The 27,728-nt window shown below is 55.4% G+C and overlaps 1 protein-coding gene across 2 annotated transcripts; it reads left to right on the forward strand.

Moving 5' to 3' along the window:
- Window positions 1-301: 301 nt before the first annotated feature.
- Window positions 302-27,422, forward strand: PRR12 (proline rich 12). 2 transcript variants are annotated; one of them, XM_068527861.1, is made up of 14 exons: window positions 302-780; window positions 2,300-2,412; window positions 3,385-3,546; window positions 3,631-6,941; window positions 7,442-8,087; window positions 10,009-10,412; window positions 18,370-18,486; window positions 18,732-18,865; window positions 19,164-19,642; window positions 23,907-24,032; window positions 24,131-24,228; window positions 25,933-26,079; window positions 26,183-26,278; window positions 26,441-27,422. In XM_068527861.1, the coding sequence occupies exons 1-14, from the start codon at window positions 695-697 to the stop codon at window positions 26,585-26,587; spliced, it is 6,066 nt and encodes a 2,021-aa protein (XP_068383962.1). In that variant the 5' UTR covers window positions 302-694; the 3' UTR covers window positions 26,588-27,422. The 2 variants fall into 2 exon arrangements, with proteins under 2 accessions (XP_068383962.1, XP_068383961.1); XM_068527860.1 differs by having other exon boundaries at window positions 655-780; window positions 7,421-8,087.
- The last annotated feature ends 306 nt before the right edge of the window (window positions 27,423-27,728 follow it).

Consider the following 27,728-nt stretch of genomic DNA (forward strand, 5'->3'; position numbering starts at 1 on the left):
CCCGGGCGCGTCTGCGCACGGCGGAGCTGGCTTTCTGTACAAACGCTGCGCCCTACACCCTCAGGCCCTGCTAACGCTCTGTCTGCCTCTCTCTCTCTCTTTTTTTTTTGCATTTGCACGGGATTGTGGGAGGAAGCGGAGCGCAGCCAGACACCCCGCCGCCCGCCCCCCCTTCCCTTCCCCCCTCCCCCAGCCGCCTTGTGCAAAGATGGCTGCACCGTGAGCGCAGAAGAGGAGGAGGCGGCGGCGGCGGCGGCGATAGAGCGAGCACCCAGCGCCCGCACCCACCCCGGGGCCGCCCGGGACGCCCCCTCCGGAGCGCGCGCCCCCCCTTGTCTCCTGCAAGCGCCGGGGCAAAGGCGGAGACAGCGGGGTCCCTCCTCCCCCCTCTTTCCCTCCAGGGGGAACCCCCCTTCCCCCCTCGTTGGCTCGTCGGCTGCACCCCCTCCCTTGCCCGCCCCTCCGCCCCTCCGCCCCTCCGCCCTCCGCCCCTCCGCCCCTGTCCCCTCCCTCCCCCGCCCGGGGCCTTCCCGGGCCTTCGGCGGCTGCAAAGAAAAAGAGAGAGAGAGGGAGAGAGGGAAGGGAAAAAAAAGCAACAGCGGAGGGAGCGGCGGCGGAGGAGAGCGCGCGCGCGCCCCCCTCCCTCCCCCCCCTCCCCCTCCCCCCTCCCCCCAATTTCCACCGCGGCCAATTCATGGACAGGAACTACCCCAGCGCCGGCTTCGGGGACCCGCTCGGCGCCGGGGCGGGATGGAGTTACGAGAGGTCAGCGAAAGCTAGGTAAGGAGCCGGGGGTGGCCTGGAGGAAGGGGCCAAGAGGTGGGGGCCCAGCCCGGCCGGGCCCGCCCGGCTACGCGTGCATCGCAAACTCCCCTCCGGCTTGCAAGGGAGCGGCCTTCCTCGGTTTGCAACGCCGCCGCCCCAGTTTGCAAATTGCAAACTCCGCCAAAGCCAGCTCCGGCATGCAAAGGGAGAGATGCCGCGGAAAAATGGGGGTGCAAAACAATTTCAGACGGAAAGGCCTTGGGAAGGTGGGAGGGACTGGCGAAGCAAGGCCTGGATTTCCCCCCATCCTTGGATTCCCGGTTTGCTGACCCCTCCCCCTCGCGCCCTAGGTTCTGCTCTTGCAAAGGTGGGAAGGAAAAGAGAATTAGAACGCAGACCTGGGGGGCGCGGCCCCCCCTCAGGTCCTATTGTTACGGGACTGCGCGAGGCCGCGCTACTCGGGGGGCCCCCCCAGAAATTCCGCGCCCTGAGTGGGCACGGGGCCCCGCCCCCTTCCTAAGCTGGGGTTCTGTGTGTGCAAGGTGGGGGTCCTGGCATCTGAGACACGCCCCCTTGAGCTCCCCCACCCCCAAAGACAGAATCCTAGTTGATGGCGAGGAGTGGAGTGTTTGACCTCTTGAGTCTGGGCCATGGTTTGGGGCCGTTGCACAGGAAGATTAGGCTATTTCCCGGGTGTGTGGTTGTGTGTGTGAGAGTGGGCCCAGTGCGTTTGTAGCTGGCAGCCTTTTCACCTGCGAATCTGCCCCTTTCCTGCTGTTTGTGTCACACCCTCACTCTTCACCTGCCCCCGAATCCCCCTCCCCCTATACACCTGGGTTTCCCAGCTTGGCTGGGCATGACCCCACGTGTGTTAGTATTCTCCATGTGGGACTCCTCGCTCTGTATCTTTCCACACAAGTGAGTTGGATACTGGTTTGCACACATACCTGGCTTTGCATGCGCCCATGCATTTGAACCTCAACCCGGGAGGATGGACGGTGTTCATGTTCACACTTGTGCCTGGTACTTTGCAGGAGTCCTATCCTCTGCCCACCTCCCATCCTTGCCCTTTGGGGAACAATCTGCCTCCTGCTCCCGACTCGGTTTGCACCATCCCGTGAGGTTCAGGGCCTCTGTGTTCCCATGTGTCTGAAGAAGAGGGGGCGTCCCTCAGGGATTGGCCCCAGGGCCTTGTGTCACCTGCGGGGTGGGGGCTGTGGAAGCAGGTCCACATTTTCAACTTAAGGCACTTTCTCTGGCTCTTCACCCTCTCTGTGTCCTCCCTGTGCATGTCTGTGTTTGTAAATGTGAGGCTATCTGGGCTGTATTCACTGGGGCTCGAGTGGGGACCATTTCTATAGCTCTTTAGTTGGGCACTCGGATTCCCTTGTCTTCTTTCCTTTAGGGCCCAAGGTTCCTTAGGGTAACCCCCAGTCAGCTGGAAGAGTCTCCCAAACTCCCCAGGGGATTTGCTGAGTTCCCTTCTCCGAGGGTAGCTTCGGAGGATACCCTAACATTTCCTTCTTCCTCCCAGCTTGGTCTATGGCAGCTCAAGGACCTCGCACCCCGAGACGGACATCTTACACCGCCAGGCCTACGCGGCCCCCCACCCACTGCAAAGCTATGCCACCAACCACCACCCGGCAGGTACGGCCCCTGTCCCGCCCCGCCTGGCCCTCCCTCCAGAGCAGATGATTGGCTGCTGAAAGTTACAACCTTCCTAATTGGCTGTGCCCTCCGTTCTGGTCCGCCTCTTGCTACTTCTCCTCTGATTGGCTGTTCTGAGGCTGCTTAATTTCACGCCGGATTCGTCTGCCCCTGTTTCTGGCCCCGCCTCTTTTGTTCCAATTGGTCCCGTCGTCTCAGCCCCCAAATCCCACCTTCTCTTCCAGGCTTTTCCGCCTCTCCAGCCCACCCCAATCCCTTCCCTCTGGGTCTGCTCATCCTCTTGGTTCTCGGAATTCTTTCTTCCTGATTCCCTTTCTTCCTGATTGGCTCCGATTCTTTGGACCTCCCCTGTCTTCCTTAGATTTGCCCACTGCCTTATTCTTTTCCTGTGGCCCTGCCTCTAGTGCCTCGGATTGGTTCCCTTCCTTTGATCCTGCCGCTCTCCTTCCTAGATGGATCAGCAACGAGGCTGTTGTCCAGTTTGACCCTTGACCCTCTTGGTTGGCTCCTTCCCTTTATTCCTCTCTCTCTTTTTTTTTTTTAAATCTGGATCCTCTCACTTTGACTCAACCCGTTTTGACTTGTTCTCTGGTTCTTCTCAGTGGCTCCGGTCATCCCATCCCTTCCCCTTCCTTGCTAGAATTGCCTAATCCTTTGGCCTCCCTTGGACCATAAGGATGCTCTGTGTTTTGCTCCCATTTTTTTCATGTATGGATTTTTCTACTCCTTTGTCTACTTTTCTTCTTCTGGGCTCCCTGCCCTTATGATTGCATCGTACCCCATCCTGCTTATTGTTTCCTTAACTTGTCTCTGCTTCCTTTCTCTTCTTTGAATCTACCCCTTCTCTCCAACCCCTTTTCCTGACCCAAGTTGCCTTTGGCCTGCTCCTTTTCCTTTTCAACCTTGCCCTGTCCCCCACCTAGCTGACTCTACCCCCCCGACCCTCACCAGGCCTCTCTGGACTCTTCGACACCGGCCTCCATCACGCAGGCTCAGCAGGGCCCGACGCCTCCGTCATGAACCTCATCTCGGCCCTGGAGTCCCGGGGCCCCCAGCCTGGTCCCTCTGCCTCTTCTCTCCTCTCCCAATTCCGCAGTCCTTCCTGGCAAACAGGTAAGGCCATTGCCAGTCCAGGAGGGCCAGGGTGGGGCTGGCTTGTGGTCAACTCTGACCTGTGGTCTCCTCCCTCATCCCCAGCCATGCACACGCCAGGCCCCACGGAGCTCTTCATCTCAGGCGCCCTGCCGGGTTCCAGCACCTTTCCATCTTCCTCTGCCCTGTCGGCCTATCAGCACCCGGCTTCCTTTGGCAGCCGCCCCTTCCCAGTACCCTCTTCCCTCAGCCTCCAGGACCCCCCATTTAGTCCCCCAGCTAATGGGCTCTTGTCTCCTCATGACGTGCTGCACCTGAAGCCCTCGCAGGCACCCACGGTGCCCTCCTCGCTAGGCTTTGAGCGCCTGGCGGGGGGTGGTGTCCTGGGGCCTGCTGGTCTTGGCCCAGCCCAAACCCCTCCTTACCGCCCGGGCCCCCCAGATCCACCCCCACCTCCCCGCCACCTCCCAACTCAGTTCAACTTGCTGGCTTCCTCTTCCGCTGCTGCTGCCGCTGCCGCTGAGCAATCCTCTCCCCAGCTCTACAACTTCTCGGGTGCTGCCCCCGGCCCGCCGCCACCCGAGCGGGCCCTGCCCCGCCAGGACACCGTCATCAAGCACTACCAGCGGCCAGCCAGTGCCCAGCCCCCCCCGCCACCAGCCCATGCCCTCCAGCACTACCTGAGCTGCGGAGGGAGCTACGCCTCCATGGGCCACCGGGCCAACTTGGCCTGCAGCCCCCTGGGTGGTGGGGAGCCCTCCCCGGGCGGTGGCGAGCCTAGCAAGGCTGGGCCCAGTGGAGCCACGGCCGGGGCATCTGGCCGGGCTGCGGGCCCCGAGGCAGCTGGAGGAGGTGGGGCGGCGGGTGGCGGTGGAGGTTACCGCCCCATCATTCAGTCGCCTGGTTACAAGACGGGCAAAGGTGGTTATGGGGCAGCTGCGGGCGGTGCCAACAGGCCCCCACCACCCCGTTCGACTGCCACGCCCAAATGCCAGAGCCTGGGTGGGCCAGCAGCAGCCTACGCCACTGGCAAGGCCTCTGGGGCTGGGGGGGCGGGAGGCCAGGCCTATTCCCCTGGTCAGCCCCAAGGGCTTCTAGGACCCCAGGCCTATGGGCAAGGGTTTGGAGGGGGTCAAGCGCAGGACTTGAGCAAAGGCCCTAGCTACTCAGGGGGGCCCCAGCAGCCCCCTAGTGGTCCCCCGCCTCCTGGCCTAGCCACATGTCAGAGTTATTCCCCAGACCAGCTGCAGGGGCAGCTATATGGGGTGCAGGGTGAGCCGTACCCAGGGCCAGCTGCCCACTCCCAGGGGCTGCCCACAGCCAGCCCCTCGCTCAGCTACAGTACTGGCCATTCCCCAGCACTCTCGGGCCATGGAGGTGGTTGGGGGCCCAGCTCCCTGGGGGGCGGCGGAGAGGCCAGCCCTTCTCACATCATCCGCCCGCTGCAGTCGCCTCCGGCCCCTGGCCGCCCGCCTGGAGTCGGCTCTCCAGGAGCTCCTGGCAAATACCTGAGCTCTGTCCTGGCGTCAGCCCCATTCCTGGCACCCCCAGGAGCCGGCAGCTATGCCGCTGGAGCAGGTGGCTACAAGGGCAAGGGGGACGGCTCAGAGCTGCTGGCGGGCCCCGGCGGGCCTCCTGCTGAGCGCACCGAGGATGAAGAATTCCTCATCCAGCACCTCCTGCAGGCACCCAGCCCCCCGAGGACCTCAGGGGCAGATGGCCTGGTGGGCGAAGATGGGGCGGCGGATGCCTCCAAGGGACTTGGGAGTGGCGGGGCTGGGGGTCCCCCGGGCACACCCTACGAGCTGGCCAAGGAAGACCCGCAGAGGTACCATTTGCAGAGCGTCATCCGTACCAGCGCCAGCCTTGACGAGGGTGCCACGGCGGCCCTGGAGCTGGGCCTGGGGAGGCTGAAGGAGAAGAAGAAAGGGCCAGAACGGGGTGGCGAGACCCCCGAGGGGCTGGCCACCTCAGTTGTCCACTATGGCACAGGTGCCAAGGAGCTGGGGGCCTTCCTCCAAAAGAGCCCTCCACCCCCAACTCCCACGGCCCAGTCTGCCCAGCCTGCCCCCCACGGCCTCCTCCTAGAGGCCGGGGGCCCTGACCTCCCACTGGTGCTGCCTCCGCCTCCCCCCCAGCTGCTCCCCTCGGTCCTCAGCCATGCTCCCAGCCCCTCTTCCAGTGCTCCCAAAGTTGGCGTCCATCTCCTTGAGCCGGCCGCCCGTGATGGGGCACCCCAGCCTCCCCCCCCGCCCCCGCCACCTCCACCACCCATGCCCCTCCAGCTCGAGGCCCACCTCCGCGGCCATGGCCTGGAGCCGGGTGCCCCCAGCCCCCGCCTGCGACCCGAGGAGAGCCTGGAGCCACCCGGCACCATGCAAGAATTGCTCGGGGCCCTGGAGCCGCTGCCACCTGGGCCTGGTGACACTGGCGTGGGCCCACCTAACACCGAGGGCAAGGATCCCTCGGGGGCCTACCGCAGCCCTAGCCCACAAGGCACCAAGGCCCCCCGCTTTGTGCCACTCACCTCCATCTGCTTCCCTGACTCCCTGCTGCAAGACGAGGAGCGCAGCTTCTTCCCCACCATGGAGGAGATGTTTGGCGGCGGCCCCGCAGATGACTATGGAAAGGCTGGGCCGCCCGAGGACGAGGGCGATCCCAAGGCGGGGCCTGGGCCGCCTCCGGGCCCCCCTGCCTATGATCCCTATGGGCCCTACTGCCCTAGTCGGGCGTCTGGAGCCGGTCCCGAGACTCCGGGCCTGGGCCTGGACCCCAGCAAGCCGCCTGAGCTGCCCTCCACCGTCAACGCCGAGCCTCTGGGCCTGATCCAGAGTGGGCCCCACCAGGCGGCCCCCCCGCCCCCGCCTCCCCCGCCCCCGCCGCCACCCCCTGCCTCTGAGCCCAAGGGAGGCCTGACCTCGCCCATCTTCTGCTCTACCAAGCCAAAGAAGCTGCTTAAGACATCCTCCTTCCACCTGCTGCGGCGCCGTGACCCGCCTTTCCAGACGCCCAAGAAGCTGTACGCCCAGGAGTACGAGTTCGAGGCCGACGAGGACAAGGCTGACGTGCCCGCCGACATCCGCCTCAACCCCCGGCGCCTGCCTGACCTGGTGTCCAGCTGCCGCTCCCGTCCGGCTCTCTCACCGCTGGGCGACATTGACTTCTGTCCACCCAATCCTGGCCCCGATGGCCCCCGGCGCCGTGGCCGCAAGCCCACCAAGGCCAAGCGTGATGGGCCGCCCCGGCCCCGGGGGAGACCCCGAATTCGCCCACTGGAGGTCCCCACCACTGCTGGGCCAGCCTTGGCCTCCACACCTACTGATGGGGCCAAGAAACCCCGGGGCCGGGGCCGGGGCCGAGGCAGGAAGGCCGAGGAGGCCGGGGGCACTCGGCTGGAGCCCCTGAAACCACTGAAGGTGAGGGGGAGTGAAACCCCGACGCCTGAGGGTTGGGACCACATTTGAGGTTCTTGGGCATGGTAGGGGATGTGGTTTATCTTCCTAACACCCACGAGGAAATGAATCCGAGGGCTGGAATTCCAGGGTTCCAATGTTGTAGAGGTCTGAGAATTGAAACTCTTGTGTCTAGAGGGAGGCAGGGGGTTAGCGCTTGTATTCTTAGGTTCGAGATCCTGCAGGACTATCGATCAGGGGTCCTAGATTCCTGGGTCTTGTGGGAGGAGGGTCCGTGAGTAATGAGGGAGGGACCCCAGTCCTGTCATTCTGGAATCTGAGTAGAGGGGTCCGCAGGCATGAATTATAGGATTCTACAGGCTGACGCTCTGAGAATTTGCACTTTAGGGTCTTAACTGGGGAGAGGTCTGGGGCCCCAGACCCCTGGGTCTGAGGGAGGAGTGGGCTTGTGGGCCCTGACTCCCCACTGCCCCCATATCTAGATCAAGCTGTCTGTGCCCAAGGCCGGCGAGGGTCTGGGAGTGTCATCGGGCGATGCCGTGTCAGGAGCTGACCACAACAGCCTGGACTCCAGCCTCACTCGGGAGAAGATCGAGGCCAAGATCAAGGAGGTGGAGGAGAAGCAGCCCGAGATGAAGTCCGGCTTCATGGCCTCGTTCCTGGACTTTCTCAAGTCAGGCAAGCGCCATCCACCACTCTACCAGGCCGGCCTGACACCCCCGCTCAGCCCCCCCAAGAGCGTGCCGCCCTCCGTGCCGGCCCGGGGCCTGCCTCCCCAGCCCCCCGCCGCGCCTGCCGTGCCACAGCCCCCACCCGCCGGCGCCTTCGGGCTGGGGGGTGCTCTGGAGGCCGCCGAGAGCGAGGGGTTGGGGCTCGGCTGCCCTTCGCCCTGCAAGCGGCTGGACGAGGAGCTGAAACGGAACCTCGAGACCCTGCCCTCCTTCTCGTCGGACGAGGAAGACTCTGTCGCCAAGAACCGGGACCTGCAGGAGAGCATCTCCTCGGCCATCTCCGCCCTCGACGACCCGCCGCTGGCCGGGCCTAAGGACACCTCCACCGCGGACGGGCCCCCCTTGGCTACTGAGGCTGCAGTCCCCGGGCCACCCCCTCTCCCGGGGCTCCCCAGTGCCAGCGGCAGTGGCACGCCTGGTGAGCTCTGGGAAGATGGTTTGGGGGCGGGGCAGGGGTTTCCCGACATTCAGGTCACCAGGTCTGGTTGTGTAGATCAGGCCCTGTTTACAGTACAGATGACTGATAGAGATTTGCCTGTTTACGAGGGTAACCTCCTACTTGAGGGCAAGCCTTTTGAGAAAGGGGCATCTTTTTCTAATCCGCCCACAGGTGCTAAGGGGACTAGCAGGGGCCCCAAGGTGGGCATTGGAGAACACTGGGGGACAGGGCAGGCTATAAGTGATGGGGGCAGGTGGGTGACAGGGACGGAGAGAGCTTTTAAAACTGATGGGGGACATGGGACCTGAGATAGGCTCTAGGAGTTAGGGATGTGTAATAAAGGAAAGAAAAGGGTCTGGGGGGCAGAGAGAGACTTGGGAGGGTTGTTTAAAGAGAAACGTATCAACAATAACTAGTCAGATCTCGTGGGGGGCCATCGGAAAAGTCTTGGGGTACAGTCAAGTCTGGATGGTGTTCTGTCCTGAGAGGGGGGTTGGACAAAATTTGAGGGGCTTTGATGGGGGGGAACAGAGGCATTGGGGGAAGAAAGAGGTGGCGTTTGGAGAAAGGCATTTGGAGCAGTTAATGAGGCGGCTTGGGAGCTCACAGGAGTCTTAAGGAATGAAGTCTTCTGAAAGGTGGTAGAAAGATGGGCAATGGGGAGTGACACAGTGAGAGGCCGAAGGGAAGCATCAGGGAAGAGATGAGAAACACGAGGGTGCTAAGCAGAGTCCCTGGATCTGCCGTAACGGGGAGTGCCTGGATCTGCCGTAACGGCAGAGAGCACTGGGGGGAGAGGGAGCCTTGGAAGGGTCAGGAAGGCTCATAGCTTGGAAGGACCCAGGGATGGAGCAAAAGCAGTCGGGGGAGTCAGAAGATCTCGAGGCGTTAGAGGAGGAATGTTACAGAATCTCACAGGGAGTTAGCGGGAAGGAGAGGGTATTGCCGATCCCGAGAGTGGAGAGCAGGCTGAGGAAAGGAAAGGGGAGAGCTTGGGTGGAGGAGTTTGAGACTTCTGAGCAGGAAAAGAGGAGGTAGAAGCACAGAAGGAGTGGTAGAGGAATTGGGAGGAACATTGAGGAATGGAAGGTAAGCGTCAGACTGGGGCTCCAAAGCAACAAAGAGACGTTTCAGGACTAAAATGGACATTGTGGTTGGGAGAGAGTTTCAGGGGCTCAGAGTAGCCACTGGGGCTGGGAAGGGGTCTCAGGGAGGGAGTCAGGTGTGGCACAGTGGTGACTGGGGAGCTGAGTGGCAATAAGGGGCAGAGGGGCTGTTGGCACAGGGAGGGACATTCAGGGACAAGAGAAGAGGTGCTGGGATGGTGAATGGTATTTGGGGACTAGGAGTTAGGGCAGGGCCAGGAGCTTTGTAGGGACTAGACTGGGGGACGGAGTGGGGTGTTGATGGGACCAGAGAGGCCTCCTGGCCATTGTGGTGGGGACACTGAGCAATGGTACTGGGGCACAGAACTGCACTAAGACACCAAGGGGGCCTTCGGAGGCTGGGGAAAGATGGGGAGGACCAGAGCGGCATGTCTGGGTAGGAAAGTTTATTAGGACCTTGGAGAGAGAAGTTAAAGGGTCCTGGGCTTCTGGTAGGTGTCTGGGGACAGGGGTGGGTATTGAAGGTCAGGGAGGGGTCAGACAGGAGCTTTGCAGGAAGAGGAAGGTCAGCAGAAGAGGAATAAAAAGTGGAGATGGAGGGGGATTGAGGGCAGAGATGGATGCTAGGTGAAGAGCTCAGTTTGGTCAGGAGGGATGTTGGGATGCAGGGCGGGAAGAGGGCTGTGTTGAGACCCCCCAGAATAGGCTGGGAGGCCTTTTACTGGTAGCAGATAACAGGTCTGGCGGGCTGGGGTTGAGCGGGGCTCCAGCCCTGATGCCCGTCTCGCCCCCAGAGCCCCCACTGCTGGAGGAGAAGCCCCCGCCCTCGCCGCCCCCCGCCCCGACGCCCCAGCCGCCGCCCCCGCCGCCGGCCCTGCCCTCGCCGCCCCCTTTGGTGGCCCCCACGCCCAGCTCGCCGCCCCCGCCGCCCGTGCCAGTCCCACCGGCCCTGCCCTCGCCACCCGCCCCGCCGCCCCTGCCCACCGCCGCCCCTGCCCCGCCTCCGGAGGAGCCTGCCGCCCCGTCCCCCGACGACCCCGAGCCGCCGGACGCCCGGCCCCTGCACCTGGCCAAGAAGCAGGAGACCGCGGCCGTGTGCGGGGAAACGGACGAGGAGGCTGGCGAGAGCGGCGGGGAGGGCATCTTCCGGGAGCGCGACGAGTTCGTCATCCGCGCCGAGGACATCCCTTCCCTCAAGGTGAGTCTCCTGTCGTGTCAGACAACTGGGCCCAACGCTTTGGTCACTGGAGCGTTTATCGAGCGCCTGTTGGATGACAGGCCCGGTGCTGGGGGCTGCAGGTACAGTGATGGCTGAGGCAGCCCATCTGATCCTCCTGAGTTGACAGTCATGGGGCTGATAGAGGAGGCCAGCTGGACCCCTGCAGAGGACTTGCACGCTTCTGAGATGTTATTTGGGTGTGTGTGTGTGTCACCGATAAATAAGGTAAACCCATTATTAGCATTTATTGCAGATATTTTTGCTGTGGGTGCTAGGGTTATACTAAGGGACAAAGCTGATGAGGAGGGCCTGATCTTAGGGAGCTTCTAACACAAGCCAAGGGATGCTTTAAAGGCAACTTGTGCCTTGTAGGTGGAAAGCTGAGGTATTGACGTGACATACCTATAAAAAGGCACACATACAACGTGCAGATGTAATAGCCAGTGGTTTGGGAATGCTTGTGTGTCAGGCCACATCTTAAATACTTTATGTTGGGACTTCCCTAGCGGTCCAGTGGTTAAGAATCTGCGCTTCCACTGCAGGGGACACGGGTTCGATCCCTGGTCAGGGAACTAAGATCCTTCATGCCATGCAGTGTGGCTGAAAAAAAACAAACACTTTTTGTACACCAGCGCATTTACTACTTCCTGTTATTCTACACAGGGGTGGGCACACTATGCCCCCCCTGCCCCCCCAAATCCAGCCCCCTGCCTGTTCTTATAAATAAAGTTTTATTGGCACATAGCCCCACCCACTCATTTACATATTAGCTATGGCTGCTTTCCCCGTCCACTAGCAGAGTGGGGTAGTTGCAATAGAGCTTAGCTGATCCACAAAGCCAAAAATATTTCTTGTCTGTCCTGTTATGGAAAAAGTATAGTGACCTTTGCTGTACTTTGTTCATTGGACAGGTAGTTGGATCAGAGGGTTAATATAAGTGCTTGACAAGGGTAGGTGACATCAGATGCCTGTGTAGTGTTTCTCACAGAGCATGAGGTAGAGCGAGTACTCGGTAGGTCAGCAAGCCATTATCACCTTGATGGTGACCCCAAGGGCTAAGGCCATTCTTCGTGTTACTGTCACTGACTGGGTAGCAACTATGGGGCAGGAACCATGTTTGGTCTTGGATGTATGTTAACACGTTTAATTTCTTTCTTTTTTTAAAGATTTTTTTCTTTTTTTTTTTTTGACATGGACCATTTTTTAATTTATTTTATTTATTTTTGGCTGCATTGGGTCTTTGCTGCTGCGCGCGGGCTTTCTCTAGTTGTGGCGAGCGGGGGCTGCTCTTCGTTGCGGTGCGCGGGCTTCTCGTTGCGGTGGCTTCTCTTGTTGCGGAGCACAGGCTCTAGAGCACAGGCTCAACAGTTGTGGCGCACGGGCTTAGTTGCTCCGCGGCATGTGGGATCTTCCTGGACCAGGGCTCGAACCCGTGTCCCCTGCGTTGGCAGGCAGATTCTTAACCACTGTGCCACCAGGGAAGCCCTAATGTGTTTAATTTCATCTTGGGTGTTGTTTCTTCTGAGTTACAGATGGAGAAATTGTAGGGTGAATTCATTATAAGGATAGTGCATATTATTATACTTTTGTTTTGGCTGTAGCTCGCAGCTCGTGGGATCTTAGTTCTCCAACCAGGGATTGAACCCAGGACCATGGCAGTGAGAGTGCCAAGTCCTAACCACTGGACCGCCAGGAAATTCCCTATTATACTTCATTATTAAGTGTGTTTTGGGAGAGGAACTTAGTGTGCTTTTTCCTATGTTATTTTCAATCTATTTTTTAAAAAATATTTATTTATTTATTATTTATTTATTTATTTATTTATTATTTGGCTGCGCCAGGTCTTAGTTGCGGCACGCAGGATCTTCGTTGTGGCATGCGGGATCTTTTTTTTAGTTGCGGCATGTGGGCTCTTAGTTGTGGCATGTGGGATCTAGTTCCCTGACCAGGGATCAAACCTGGGCCCCCTGCATTGGGAGCACGGAGTCTTAACCACTGGACCACCCGAGAAGTCCTTTCAATCTATTTTATTGTGGGAAAAGTAGAGCAAATACAGCAACGGGGCTGTGTGTATCCATCACTCAGCTTCCACCGTTATCACCTCCTGGTTGGTTCTGCTTGCTTTCCACCCTGCCACATTCTACTCTGTCCACCCCAGCTCACCAATCCCAGACTGTATCTTTTCATTGTTACTTTGTCATCTTCTCAGTATGATATATGATACAAGAGAACATTCACAAGAGATATGTAAGTTGTCAACGCAGGATGGTAGAGTGAAGGCTTACTACTCCACTCCTCAGCCAGCTACCAGAACAATCCCAATGCCTTGAGTCTCAGTATCCCTCCCTGGCCAGTCCTCCCATCTCCCTCATAGTTGTACTCACTCTGCTAGTGCCCTGTGTACATTATTTCATTTTAACTTCAAGACTTCTGAGGCTCTTTGGCCATCAGTCTGGGACAGGCGAGGGAGGTGTCAAACGAACAGCAGTGACAGGAACGGCTACCAGCTCTCAGGGGATAGGATTTGGGGCACATCACATTCAGAATTTAGTTTAATCGTGGTAACCGATACATGTCACGAAGTTTATCATTTTAACTATTTTTAAGTGTACAGTTCAGTGGCATTAAGTATATTCACTTTGTTGTGCAAACACCTTCACCACCCCCTGTAAGTTTTATCTTTGTAATCTCCTTTCTTTATAGGCATTACTATCCCCCTTTTACAGGGAAGGAAACTGAGGCTCAGAGGATTAAAGTGGGCTTTCCAGGCTTTCACAGCTTGGGACCCACACCCAGTTCTACTGGCCCTGGGAGCCCACGCTGTCAGCACCAGAGTCAACCACTCTCTGTGTATATTCTACCAAACATTGATAGTGGTGCTAGGCGCCCAGCACTGGGCCAAATGAACAGGGCTCTGGGGTGGGGACCCTGACCGTCCCCAGTTTACGGATGAGGAAGTTCACGTTCAGGGAGAGGGAATCATTTGGCTGGTGGGTGCCAAGCCGGGATTAGAGCCAGGGCCATCTGATACCACCTCCCAGCTGGCATGGGGCAGGGGAGGGGGCCAGGCAAGGACTCAGATGCTTAAAATACAACACGAGTATGTGTTCTGATGCGGGACTCACAGCCCCAGGATTGAGCCACTCAGGCAGATGAGGACTCATTCGTGTGTCAGGAGTCAGGGCAGGCTGGCAGCATGGTCATTAAGGGCCCAGCTTTGGCGTTAATCTGATTGGCTTGAATCTCTGCCACTTCCAAGCTGGACTAGTGTTGACCCTTCCTGAGCCTCAGTTTCCTCACCTGTAAAATGGGGGCTGATGCTGTTAGTACCCCCTTCATACAATGTGAGCACTCAGGCTTTACGGCTTGTCCAGTACTCTGACTGTGGGTGGCACGCCGAAAGTGCCCTATAAACTTTGTTTCTATTATTCAGTGATCTTGGGCAGATCTCTAGTGCAGAGTTTGGCAGACTTTTTTTTTTGTAAAGGGCCAGATGGTAAATATTTTAGGCTTTGCAAGCTACGTACGGTCTCTATCATGTATTCTTGGGTTTTTGTTTTTTGTTTTGTTTTTCTTTTTCACACTCCTTTAGAAATGTAGAAACCATTCTTAGCTCATAGTTCTATAAAAATGGGCCACGGGTCATAGTTTGTTCTCAGTGGCAGCCCAATAGAAATATCGTATGAGCCATGTACAGCATTTTAAACGTTCTTGCATCCACACTTTTGAAAAGTTAAAAGATGAGTGAGGTTAGTTGTAAGGATGTATTTTCTTTAACTCAACATGTCTAAAATGTCATTTTAACATGTCAATATAGGGAAAGTTAATGAGATGTTTTATGTTCTCTCTTGCTTACCGAGTCTTTGAAATCCAGTGTGTATTTTACACTCATAGAACATGTTGATGCAAATGAGCTGCGTTTTAAATGCTCAAGAGGCACATATGGGGAGGGGCTGCTGAATTGGACAGTGTAGGGTTAGCCCCCTCTCTGCTTCAGCCTCCCCACCTGTAAAATGGGAGTGATAATATTAACTCCCAGTCCTTGGAGATGTTGAGGGTTTATCAGCATGTAAATTCTGAGCATATAAGTTTGTTGGATGGAGAAAAGTATGGGGAGAGCGGGTCACGCAGAGAGAACAGTCTGTGCAAAAGCCCTGTGGTGAGGGATGTTTATGTGATGGGTAGGGAGAGATGCAAGGGGTTGAGTGATTGACAGCGAGTGCCGAGGCTGGGAAGGTGGGCAGGGTCCAGATCATCCTGTGGTGAGATCAGTGGGTGCCTGTTGGAGAATCTGCTCTGGGTTGTCTGGCAGCTTCGAGGGCCCTGGCCAGCAGGGAGGTGGCTGGGGAAGTGTGCAATCCTGATGACAGTCTGTCCACTGCCTTAGTTCTGTTACACTGACTCCCCTGTGTCTGATCCTGCAGCCTTCTCCTTAACACCAGGCTGGGTGCTTCTAGCTTACTTACTCACATCCTGCTACTTACTGCCCTTGTCTCAGCTTGTCACAGTTCAGATTCCCAGAAGAGAATCTGATTGGCCCAGCACAGCATTTTGGGTCAGGATGGGGTTCGTGTTATGCCCGTTGATTGGCCACCCCTTGTCAGGTTTCCTCCAATCAGCTGTGGCTTCCACTGAATGGGTGTTATGGGTGGGGCAACTTCCCACCAGGTGGAAGTGGGTGTGGTCAGTGACATGATTGACATGAGGAGAGGCAGGCAAGACGTGGCTTTGGGACTAAGTGACCCTGGTTGGGGAGCAGGCAAGGATGATGATGCCATGGCCTGATGACTGGGGGATAGTGGGGATCCTGGGAAGAAGAGTAGTTTGGGGAAAGAAGCCAAGCCCAGCTGGGATGTGGTGAGTCAAGGGCCCCACGTCCAGCTAGAGAAACAGCTGGATCCTTAGAGGAGGAAGATCGGCAGTGGGAAGAGACAGAGGAGGGGGTTCCCTCCCCTGGCTGGGGGAGGGGGTGCTCTGATGGATTTTTCAGAAACTTCTGAGAACTGGAACAGGGAACATTATATCCACAGTGAGAGGGAAAAAGACACCCCTAGTGGGGAGCCCTGCATGTGCAGAAACCTGGAGGTCAGAAAGTCTGGGGCTTGTCTGCTGAGCTTTGAGGGGCTGGATGACCTGCTGGGCAGGGGTAGGAGAAAGGAAAGGAGACTGAGGCAAAGTCTCTATGCCAGGTTGTAGAATCTGCATTGGGGGCCCTGGAAGGTTTTGGAGCAGGGCAGGATGTAAATGAGCTGTTCAGTCCTTGAAAAGGATTTGAAACGGACTTTTCAATCCTTGGGCCTCTGACCTGGCTCCCTGAGGAGCCAGGAGGGAGGATTGAGAACCATGGTATCCTGGAGGAAGGCACTTGGGATTGACATGCCCATATCCCTGTCTAATCCTGCCTCACTCTTGTCCAATGGAATTTCAGCCAAGAACCTTTCTGGACCTCATTTTCATCAGGTTATTCTAACTCCTTCTTTCTGTTCCCCTGGGTGATCTGCAGGATATGAAAAAGCATTTGACCAAAAGCCAAGAATAGATAGCCAGTACTTGGCACTCAGACTCCAGTGCTGCAGCTGCTGCCAGTGGCAGACATCACTAATTGATCCCAGAGCTTGCTCCTGCTGAGCCTAGTGCTCAGGGCAGCCATGATCAGTCAGTTGGAGTTATCTGAATCCTGTTTATCACTTGACTATGGATTCTTTATTTTATTTATTTATTTTTTAAAAATATTTATTTATTTATTTACTCTTGGCTGCGTCGGGTCTTAGTTGCGGCATGCAGGATCTTTCGTTACGGCGCACAGACTCCTCTCTAGTGGTGGCGTGCGGGCTCAGTAGTTGTGGCACGCGGGCTTAGTTGCCCCGCGGCATGTGGGATCTTAATTCCTCTACCAGGGATCGAACCTGCATCCCCTGCACTGGAAGGCGGATTCTTAACCACTGGACCACCAGGGAAGTCCCAACTATGGATTCTTTAAATGCAAGGGCTTGTCCCTCACTCATCTCTGGGTTATCACAAAGCTCAGTGCATATTTCCCACTATGTTCTTATTATTTACTTATCTGTGCCTGTCAGTTGCTTTTTTTCTAGAGCCACAGCTGTCACACACTTTACCTGGCAGTCCCTGGTCATCACCCAACCCCCCCACGGAAGATACAGTCCTTCCAGGACTCATTTAGGTATCACTTCTTCGAGGAAGCATTCTTGGATTCAGATTGAGTCCAGAGTCCTTCTTCTAGGCTTCTGGGGCACCTGCTGTTAGCACACTTATTACTTGTGCTGTTATTTTTTTGTGCCCGTGTCTGGTCCCCTGCTAGTCCCCTTACTCCCTGAGATCAGATGCTGGGTCTGACATCCTTTGGTTCCCAGTGCCCAGCTGGGGCACACAAGCCTTGGGGTGGGGATGGGGGTCTGAGTGTGCTGGGGGGAGTGGAGATCGGGGAGCCTTTGTGTCACTGTCCTGCCCTGTTGTGGACAGGCTGATGAAATAAATGGTCTCAGGTAACCCATCACCTGTTTATTCTTAGCACAAGCCACAACCTCACCCTGTTCTGTTTATTTGCTTGTCTGTCTTATTACCTCTGTAATGAAGACCCCAAGAAAGGCTTTGTCGATCTCGTTCACCACCAAACTGTGACGCCCAACACTGTATCTAGAAGATGGTGGGTGGATGAGTGCTCAGATTTTGTCATTTCTTTGAGTCATGCGGATGGCTTGTACCATCACACTGTATAGCTATAATAACTAAAACCTTGTAGCCCAGAATGAATGGCCTATTTGCAGCAACATGGATGGACCTAGAGATTATCATACAAAGTGAAGTAAGTCAGAAAGAGGAAGATAAATGCCATATGATATCACTTATATCTGGAATCTAAAATACGACACAAGTGAACATATCCACGAAACAGAAACAGACTCACAGACATAGAGAACAGACTTGTGGTTGCCAAGGGCGAGGAGGGGCTGGGGAGGGAAGGAATGGGAGTTTGGGATTAGCAGATGCAAATTAGTATATACAGGATGGATAAACAACAGGTCTATACTGTATACTATACTATACTATATTATATAGCACAGGGAACTATAGTCAATATCCTGTGATAAACAATACTGGAAAAAAATATGAAAAAGAATATATATATGTATAACTGAGTCATTTTGCTATACAGCAGAAATTAACACAACAATCAACTATACTTCAGTAAAATTTAAAAAAAAAAACAACAACAACAGCATGAACGGCCTGATTGAGAGTATAGATGGTTCCCTGATGGTTCAGTTTAGGATTTTTAAACTTTATCACAGTGCAAAAGCAAGACGCATTTGAATTTTGAGTTTTGTTCTTTTCCTGGGCTAGTGATATGCGCTACGATACTCTCTTGTGACGCTGGGCACTGGCAGCGAGCAGCAAGCCACCAGCTCCTCGTCAGCCATGCAGTTAATCGCAAGGGTAAACAACTGATACACTTCCAACCCTCCTGTCCCCAGACAACCATTCTGTTTTTGACTTTCAGTACAGTATTCAATAAATTACATGAGGTGCTTCATACTTTATTACAAGATAGGCTTTGTTTTAGATGACTTTGCCCAACTGCTGGCTAATGTAAGCGTTCTGAGCACGTTTAAGGTAGGCTGGGCTAAGCTATGATGTCCTTAGGGGTATTCAATGCACTTTCGATTTAGGATATGTTCAACTTACGATGGGTTTATTGGGACGGAACCCCATGGTAAGTTGGGGAAACTTTGCATCCCCAAATCTAAGAACCTCAGACAGCCAGAAGATACCTGTCAGCTGGAAGTCTGCTGATGCTTGTTAATGATGATGCCTTTTCTCTAAGCGGGTGTAGAGGGAAGAGAGAGGGCCAGGAATTGGGGTTGGGAAGGGCAGGAATGGGGGTTGACCCTGCCGGCCTTCCTGTGCCCCTCCTCAGCTGGCGTTGCAGACGGGGCGCGAGCCTCCACCCATCTGGCGAGTCCAGAAGGCACTGCTGCAGAAATTCACTCCGGAGATCAAGGACGGGCAGCGGCAGTTTTGTGCCACCAGTAATGTGAGCCTGCAGAGGGGAGCGAGGGCTTGAGGGGCCCTGGGTGGGGTGTGTGGAAGCCGCTGTCCCCCTCACACGATTCTGATTCACCTTGGGTCCAAGATGTGTCCAGATGGGGGGTCTCCACCTCGCGGCAGGCTCCGGGTGCCTGCCGTGGTGGGCCAGGGCAGGGGTTGGGAGTCTTGGGTGTTGGGCTGCCTAGCTGGGGCGGAGGAAGGAGTTCCTCATGTGCTTCTTTTCCTCCGTAGTATTTGGGGTATTTTGGGGATGCCAAAAACCGGTACCAGCGCCTTTACGTCAAGTTTCTGGAAAACGTCAACAAGAAGGATTACGTGAGGGTCTGTGCTCGGAAACCCTGGCACCGGCCCCCAGTGCCTGTCAGGTACCATGGGGGCCGGGGGTCAGGTGGTGGGCAGGGCCAACAAGCATGGGGTGAATCATACAAGGAAATTTACATAACATAAAAACCATTTTAAAGTACACAGTGCTTAGAAACAGAGTCGTGGAGGGGGTGCAGAGACCCAGAGAGTGGGGCCCCCAGAGAAAGGGGGACGGAGACCAGCTCAGCAAAATTCTGTGCTTAGAGCTGTGGGCTAGGCGGCGGGGGCGGGGGTACCCCAAGGAGGATAATTTGGGTTTCAGGGGGTGCTGACTGCAGTCCCATCTATGTCCCCTTCCAGACGCTCTGGGCAGGCCAAGGGCCCCGCGTCTGCCGGGGGCAGCTCCGCACCTCCCCCCAAGGCCCTGGCACCACCTCCTAAGCCCGAGACCCCTGATAAGACGACATCCGAGAAGCCCCCAGAGCAGACGCCCGAGACGGCCGTGCCTGAGCCCCCTGCCCCTGAGAAGCCATCCCTGCCTCGGCCCATGGAGAAGGAGAAAGAGAAGGAGAAAGAGAGGGCAACGCGTGGGGAACGGCCGCTGCGGGGTGAGCGGGGCACGGGCGGCCGGCAGATTCGGCCAGACCGGAGCCTCACCACGGGACAGCCCGCCACCTCCCGGCTGCCCAAGTCCCGGCCCACCAAGGTGAAGGCTGAGCCGCCCCCCAAGAAGAGGAAGAAGTGGCTGAAGGAGGCGGCAGGCAATGCCTCGGTGGGCGGGGGCCCACCAGGCAGCTCCTCGGACTCAGAGTCATCCCCCGGGGCGCCCAGTGAGGATGGTAAGGCCATCGGCAGCCGTAGGGCTGGTGGTAGGGAGGCAACTCTGGCTTTCAGAAGGAGGCATGGGTGGGGGCTATCCAGAGGGCTCCAGGTAGCATCAGCAAACAGTCACAGTAGTAATAAGTAAGTTAAAAATAATAGCAGTAGCTAACAGCTATATGGCACCTAACCACGTGACAGGCTGTCTTGTAAGTTCTTCATAGATGTTAACTTGTTTGAGTTTTTCACTGTGGTCCTAGGAAGTAGATACCAATATTATCCTCAAATACAGGTGAGGAGACTAAGACACCAAGAGAGTGCAGCACAACTGGGATGTGACATCCCACCTGAGTTGGAATGCAGCCAGTGGAGCATTGGGCTCTGTTCTTCAACACTGCGCTGTTTTGTCTCAGAATAGGCAGTTTCTGAGGGCTGAGGAGGACTGGGGACCAGCATCTATCATGGGGACCCAGACATAGTGGTGTTCCCTGTGACTCCCTGGGTGACTCCAGGAAAGGGGCAACACCTCTTTGCACCTCAGTGACCTCACCTGTAAAATGGGTTAATAATAAAGTAAAAATGGGTATTCACAGAAAAGCACATAGGAGGGTAATCACCTGTAGTGGGCACCAGGTGGGAGTTCCATTGCTTAGAATGATGTCTGGTTTATGATGACAATAACAACAACAAAAATATATGTACACATATGTAAAATAAATATAACAGCTGACTTTTGTTGAGTGCTTACTAAGTGCCAGGCATCACTTTAAGCATGTTACACATTGGCTTATTTTATCTTTACATAAACCCTGTGCGGTAGATGCTGTAAAATTATCCTCATTTTATTTTTTATTATATTTTTCGGGGTTTTTTGTTTTTTATTTTATTTGTTTATTTTTTATCCTCATGTTAAAGATGAGAAATCTGAGGCCCTGGGAGGTGACATGACTTGCTCAAGGTCACATACTCTTTCAGGTGTAGTGCAGGGATAGCTGTTGTAACAGAGGCTAGTCAAATGAGAGAGTTGGAATTATCTTTTCATCAAAGCCCTGGTGAAGTTGGGAAGTTCTGATTAAGTGCCAGATCTGGGAATGGCCCACATCCTATCTTCTCTTATCCCATTGGCCAGAACTAGTCACCTGGCCACAGCTAACTGCAAGGGAGCCTGGGAAATGTAGTCTTTTAACTGGGCAGTTGACTCAATCTGGCCAGGTGGAAGCAGTTAAAGCTGAGTCAGGGCAAGGTGCTGGCAAGGGAGGAGCTTTACAAAAGGCCCAGATTTGCAGGTTCTTTTTCTTTTTTCTTAAACAAGTTTATAGATCTAATTCACATACCATGTAGCTCACCTAATTTTAACCTATAATTCTCTGGCTTTTAGTATAGTCAGAGTTGTGCATCTACCTGGCAGTCAAGTTTAGAACATTTTCATCACCCCAAAAGGAAACCCTGCTTCCTTTGGCCATCACTCCCCTTTCTCCCCACCCTTATCCCTAAGCAACCAGTAATTTACTATTTCTATAGATTTGACTATTCTGGACATTTCATGTAAGGGATATCATACGAACAGTGTGCAGTCCTTTGGAACTGGCATCTTTGCTTAGCATAATGTTTTTGAGGTTCATCCGTGTTGTGGTGTTTATCAGTACTTCATTCTTTTTTTTTTCTAATTGAAGTATAGTTGATTTACATTATTATATTAGTTTCAGGTGTACAACATAGTGATTCAATATATTTATAGATTATACTCCATTTAAAGTTCTTATAAAATATTGGCTATGTTTCCTGTGCTGTACAATATATTCTTGTAGCTTACTTAATTATTATACATAGTTGTTTGCAGTACTTCATTCCTTTTTATGGCTGAATACTATTCCATTGCTTGGATATGCCACATTTTGTTTATCCATGGACTAGCTTGGTGGACATTTGGGTTGTCTCCACTTTTTTGGCTGATGCTGCTATGAACATATGTGGACAGCCCAGAATTTTCTGAGCCTATGAAATGGGAGAAACTAAACTCTGCACTCTTAGGGAAGCAATTCCCCCGTGAAGGGTCAGTATCTTTCTTTGGGCCTGGGTCTCTCTCTGTTCACCCCATTTGACCAGGAGCCCCTCCTGGGCAGGATGAGCCTGACTCAACATCTGGATGCCCTGAAGGTTCTGCCCAGACCAGGAGGTCTCAGAACCAGCCCTCCTGCTGGTCCAAGACTGGTGATCCTCCATGTGCTAGAAGCTGATGTCTCTCTTTTCTTAGATGCACAATGAAAGTTCTAGAAAGAGGCTGCAGTGATGTTCCCTCTTCCCCTTCCTTTAGTCCACTCTCATCTGGCTTCCTCAGCCCCTTTCTGCAGGTGTTAATTGAGCACATACTATGTGCCACGAACTGAGGGTTCCAGCAGTAAACAGAAAAGACAAAAACATGTATCCTCGTGGGAGCTTACAGTCTCAGCGGGGGAGTCGATCAGATAAATATGTTATGTAATAGAACACAAAACAATATGAAAAATCATCAGTGTAAGGCTGGGTCAGATTAAAGGCGGTAGAGAAAAATAAATCTGGTAAAGAGGATCCAGGCAGGATCCTGGGTGATATTTTGGGGGGGGGAAGGGGGAGTTGCAGAAGGCTTCTGGAAGTGACATTGGAGCAGAGATCCGAATGCAACAGGGTTGGGGTGGTGTGACTTTGGGAGAGAGAACATTATGGACTGGGTGTGTCTGAGGATCAGGAAAGAGGCCAGCGGCTGGAGGAAGTGAGGGCAGAGAAGGAACAGGACCACATCTTGGAGAGACAAGGGTCCTGGGGCTTTGTGGCCCCACTGGCAGGATTTTATCAAGAGTGAGACAGGAGCCTTAGGAGGGTTCAGGCAGAGGCTTGATGGGGTCTGACTCCCATGGCTAAATGGTCACTCTGGCCTCTTGAAACAGCTGTCAGCAAGGACCGTCCATGTGGGTAAATCAGGTGGACATTTCTCGTGCCTTTTCCTAAGGGATGTTTTGGGGTCTCCCCACACGTGGCCCTCCTGCTTCTCTTTTCTCCCTGATGCTCTTTCTTGAGTTTCTGGTGGCTGTCCCTCCAGTCCCGTCCTTGGAGAATTCCCTGGTGGTCCAGTAGTTAGAACTCAGCGCTTTCACTGCCAGGGCCTGGGTTTGATCCCTGGTCAGGGTATTAAGAACCCCCAAGCCATGCGGCACGGACCAAAAAAAAAAAAAAGAGTTCCGTCCTTGGCCTCATTGCTTGGCGTTCCATATCGCTCACTTGGCAAGCTCCCACAACTTCCGTGAACCTCAGACTCATTTCTTCTCCCTGCCACCTTCCAGGCCTACCCCCCAGCAACGCCCTCCTTCCAGACCCCACCGAGCTGGTCCTAGTTTCTCTATCTCAGACACAGCCCCACTGGCAACCAAGTCATCAGGCCAGACCCTCCAGGCACCTCCCTCACCTCTGCTGCAAGGAAGCCCCCAGCCCTACCCCTCCAGCCTTGACTTGCCCCATCCCCTCTGCTCTTTCCCACAGCCCTAGCTCAGATGCTGGCCCTCCTGCCCCTCAGTCTCTGTATCCTGATCCTCCAGCCCTGGGCCAGCCTCATCCTTTCTCATCTGGTCCATTGCCCTGGCCTCTGGTCTCATCCCTCCGATCCATCCCCTGGCCTCGGCGTGGTCTCTCTCCACTTACCTTCGCCTGTCCCTGCTCATAGCTCTCCCATGGCTCCCTAGTACCCCTCCCTAAAAAAGGCCCTCCCCTTTCTACCTCATCTCAGAGGCCCCACATGGTCTGGCCTGCCCTGACTTGTGCAGTCTCAGCTCCCATCTCCTTCCTCAGTCTTGCCTTTTGTGACCTGATCTCTCAGACCTGATTCACTGGTTTGGAAACCAACTCACCTCTCGGACTTGATTCACTGGTTTGGAAACCAACTCTGATCTCTTGGACTTGATTCACTGGTTTGGAAACCAACTCTGCTGCTTCTTTAGACTTTACTGAAGCTACACTGAACTAGTCAAACACAATGGTCACCGGCCTGGAATACTCTTTCCTATCACTCAAGGCTCAGCATGTGTGTGACTTTTAATAGCCTTCCCTGACTTGCCAGGCTGAGCTCATTACGGTACCTGTGATTCACCGTTAGAGTATATTGTCCTGGTGTTGGAGAGCCTTCCCCAGTGGACGTGGACCTCACTGAGGGTAGGGATTTCTCTCCTGGTCTCTGGGGCTTAGAATACCGTCTGCCACACAGGCGGCCTTGGAGGAAGTTGGAATGATGGGCCATGTCTCCCTTTTTTCCCCCAGAACGGGCAGTACCCGGGCGTCTGCTGAAGACCCGGGCGATGCGGGAGATGTACCGGAGCTACGTGGAGATGCTGGTGAGCACGGCACTCGACCCGGATATGATTCAGGCCCTGGAGGACACACATGGTGAGCAGAGGCCTGGGGGCCCAGAGCCCCCTACCCCTCCTTTGCCTCCCATACATCATGGGGCTGCATCTCTTCTGACACCCCGTCTTGCCTTTCAGACGAGCTGTACCTCCCGCCCATGCGGAAGATTGATGGCCTCCTGAATGAGCACAAGAAGAAAGTCCTAAAGCGGCTGTCGCTGAGCCCAGCCCTGCAGGTGCTTGGGGGGGCTTGGCCTGCGGCGTCTGGGGCCCAGAGCTCAGGCACAGAGGAGACACGTGCATGTCAGCCACTGCGCTGGTCCCCAGAGCATCAGGCCCTGGAGGGGCGATCGTTGGAAGGGTCGGGCTTGGCCAGGAGAATAGTGGAGGCCGGGCTGTCTGGAGGGAGTCTCTGGGTTCCCAGCAGTCCTGCAAGCACAGATGGAGGTGAGCTGGGATGGCGTGGCGGGGTCCTTGGCAAGGTCTGGGATGGGCTGCTAGGCAGGCCCAGCAGAGCGTGGTTGTGGAGTACAAGTTTGGGGACAAAAGGTGGACTAGGGCCTGGACCCAGGGCTCGCTCTGGGGCAGAGCGTTGAGTGGATTTTTTTTTTTTAGAATAGAGGTTTTTTTTTTTTAATAAATTTATTTATTTTATTTATTTATTTTTGGCTGTGTTGGGTCTTCGTTGCTGCACGCAGGCTTTCTCTAGTTGCGGCGAGCTGGGGCTACTCTTCGTTGTGGCGCGCGGGCTTCTCATTGCGGTGGCTTCTCTTGTTGCATAGCACGGGCTCTAGGTGCACGGGCTTCAGTAGTTGTGGCGCGTGGGCTCGGTAGTTGTGGCTTGCAGGCTCTAGAGCGCAGGCTCAGTAGTTGTGGCGCACAGGCTTAGTTGCTCTGCGGCATGTGGGATCTTTCCGGACCAGGGCTCAAACCCGTGTCCCCTGCATTGGCAGGTGGATTCTTAACCACTGCGCCACCAGGGAAGTCCCCGTTGAGTGGATTCTGATGGCTTCTCTGTCGACGTAATTCAGGCTCTTCGAATCTCAGGCTCCAATCCGAAGTCATCTATGTAATTTCCCTTCTGGGATGGGATATCACGGTGGCTCCGAGAATTCTGGGAGAGAACATTAATTTGGTTTTGAGAATTCTGATGGGGATGTTAATGTGGTGCTGAGAACCGGGGGGTAAAATGTTAGGATGACTCAGAATTCTGGAATGGATTTTAGGCCAGCTCTGAAAATTCTTGCTGGGATGTTAGTCTGACTATGAGAACATGGGGTAAAACGTTAATCTGGTTCTGGAACTCTTCATGGGATGTTAGGATGTCTCTGAGAATCTTGGGATTGACTGTTCATCTGGCTTTGAGAAGGGGGGTAGGATATTACGCTGGAGTTAGGAATTCCACTGTAATGGGAATTCCCTGGTGGTCCAGTGGTTAGGACTCCGCACTTTCAATGCCGAGGGCGTGGGTTCGATCCCTGGTCGGTGAACTAGGATCCCACAAGCCGCGTCGTGCGCCACCCCCCCCCCCAAAAAAAATGAATTCCACTGTAGAACATTAGGATAGGTCTGAGCATTATGGGGTGGAATATGAGTCTGATATAATTCTGGGATGGACATTAGCCTGGCTCTAGGGATTCTGGATTTCAGGCTGACTCTTAGAATTTTTGTAGGATGTGATGGTGGCTCTAGAATCCTGGGCAGGATGTTAGGTGTCTCGGAGAATCCTGGGCGGGGCCACAAAGCACATTATAAGGGTCACCAGACAGGCCTAGGCTTCCGCTGTCCTTTGAGGAAACCGACACTCCCAAGTGTCTTTCCTGATCTGCAGTTTCCTGGGGGAAACTGAGGCATCTGATCACTCAGGATCTGAGAACTGGGGGGTGGGTCTGGGGTGTGCGGGTCCAGGGAGGTCCCCCTGACCCCTCGGATTCCCGCAGGACGCCCTGCACACGTTCCCCCAGCTGCAAGTGGAGCAGAGTGGGGAGGGTTCCCCTGAGGAGGGGGCCGTGCGTCTGCGGCCGGCCGGGGAACCCTACAACCGCAAGACGCTCAGCAAGCTCAAGAGGAGCGTGGTCAGAGCCCAGGTGCGGCGGAGCCCGGGAGGGGCGGGGCCGGGGGCGGGGCGCGGGGTAGGGGCCGCCCGGCACTGAGCAGGGTGGCTGAGGCTTCTCCGCTCCACCTGCCCAGGAGTTCAAGGTTGAGCTGGACAAGTCGGGATACTACACGCTCTACCACTCACTCCACCACTATAAGTACCACACCTTCCTGCGCTGCCGGGACCAGGTGAGCCCACCCACGCCCCGCACGGGTCACCCTGGGATTCAAGCCATCGCAGGCTCCCCCCTGGACCCGGGAGTGCAGCTCCCAGCCCCCCTCTCCCTGGGACACTGAGCCCTAGGCCCCCAGCCTCCTCCCACCCCAGCTCCATGTTTAACCCCCCTGCAGACCCTGGCCATCGAGGGCGGCGCTGAGGACCTGGGCCAAGAGGAGGTGGTCCAGCAGTGCATGCGGAACCAGCCATGGCTGGAACAGCTCTTTGACTCCTTCAGCGACCTGCTGGCCCAAGCACAGGCCCACAGCCGCTGCGGGTGACCCCACCCTGGCTTGGGGGGGCCACCTCCTCCATAAACCGAGAATTGGGACAGAACTGTGCCCTCAGGAGCTAACCCCTGGGCCCCATCGCTGGGGTGGGGTGGGGGGGGGGTCATTGGTCAGGGTGTGTCCATGCTGCCCCCACAGGGCAGGGTTCAAAGTTCGACTCCCCCCATGTCCCAAGCCCTCTCCACTCCCTCCCATTCCTCCCGCTGTCCGGTGTACAGAGAAATTATTTATATATATGTATAAATGTCTATTTAGTAACGGTTTCCCTCCCCCACCTTGCCCCAATCCCCCCTCCATGGCATAGCCCCAGCCCCCTCCACCTTGTACATAATGTATAGGAAAAGTCTATGTATGGTTGAGGGGGGCGGGGCGGCTTCGGAGAGCTGGGGGACCCCTTCCCCCCAATCCCCCCCTCACAGGCCAAGATCTTTGCTAAAGGCCATTCCCTCCCCAGGGCATTTGGTGTCGGGTGGGAGGGGGAAAACACATCTTGTTAATTATTTTTAATCTTATTTATTGTACATACCTAGGGCGGGGGGCTGGGGAGGTGGAGGGGGGAGAAGGGTCCCCTCTCTTTGCCCCTCCCACTCCTTTTCTACTGCGATTTGTCTGTGTCTGCCCCCTCCCCCCGCCCCCATCCCATTGTCATCTGGATGTGGTTCTATTTTTTATCGGTCTCTTCTCCCCTCCTCCCTCTCTCTAACCCCTCTGCTCCCATCTCCCCACCACCCTTTGTCTCTTGCTCTTTCTTGGGCTTCTGTACAACTCAACTTGTATACACTGTGTACACACAACCAGCCAAACGAAAACCCGACGGCAAACACTTTATCGGCTGGCTGGAGTGCCTCTGTCCTGCGGCATGTTGGGGGGCCAGGGGGTGGCAGGGGCAGAAGGTCTGGATCTGGCACGTGGCTTTTCTGGAGCCCTGGGACATGGTTGGGCTGGGGTCATTGTATCCATTATGTCTTGCTGTGTAACAAATTAGCCCACCCCAAAACTTAATAACTTGAAAACAACAAACATTTATCATCATAGGGTTTCTGAGGATCAGGAATTTGGGAGCAGGTTAGCTGGGTGGTACTGGCCTGAGGTCAGTGGTGAGGGTGCAGTCATCATGGGTTTGACTGGGGTT

The sequence above is a fragment of the Eschrichtius robustus genome, chromosome 19, assembly GCF_028021215.1.
Source record: "Eschrichtius robustus isolate mEscRob2 chromosome 19, mEscRob2.pri, whole genome shotgun sequence".
NCBI lineage: Eukaryota > Metazoa > Chordata > Mammalia > Artiodactyla > Eschrichtiidae > Eschrichtius > Eschrichtius robustus.

Coding starts and splice junctions, on each gene's coding strand:
- PRR12 (XM_068527860.1), top strand. CDS start 695: ATGGACAGGAACTACCCCAGCGCCGGCTTCGGGGACCCGCTCGGCGCC. Junction 8,088..10,008: donor CAGCGGCAGTGGCACGCCTG/GTGAGCTCTGGG, acceptor TCTCGCCCCCAG/AGCCCCCACTGCTGGAGGAG. Junction 18,487..18,731: donor AGTTTTGTGCCACCAGTAAT/GTGAGCCTGCAG, acceptor TTTCCTCCGTAG/TATTTGGGGTATTTTGGGGA.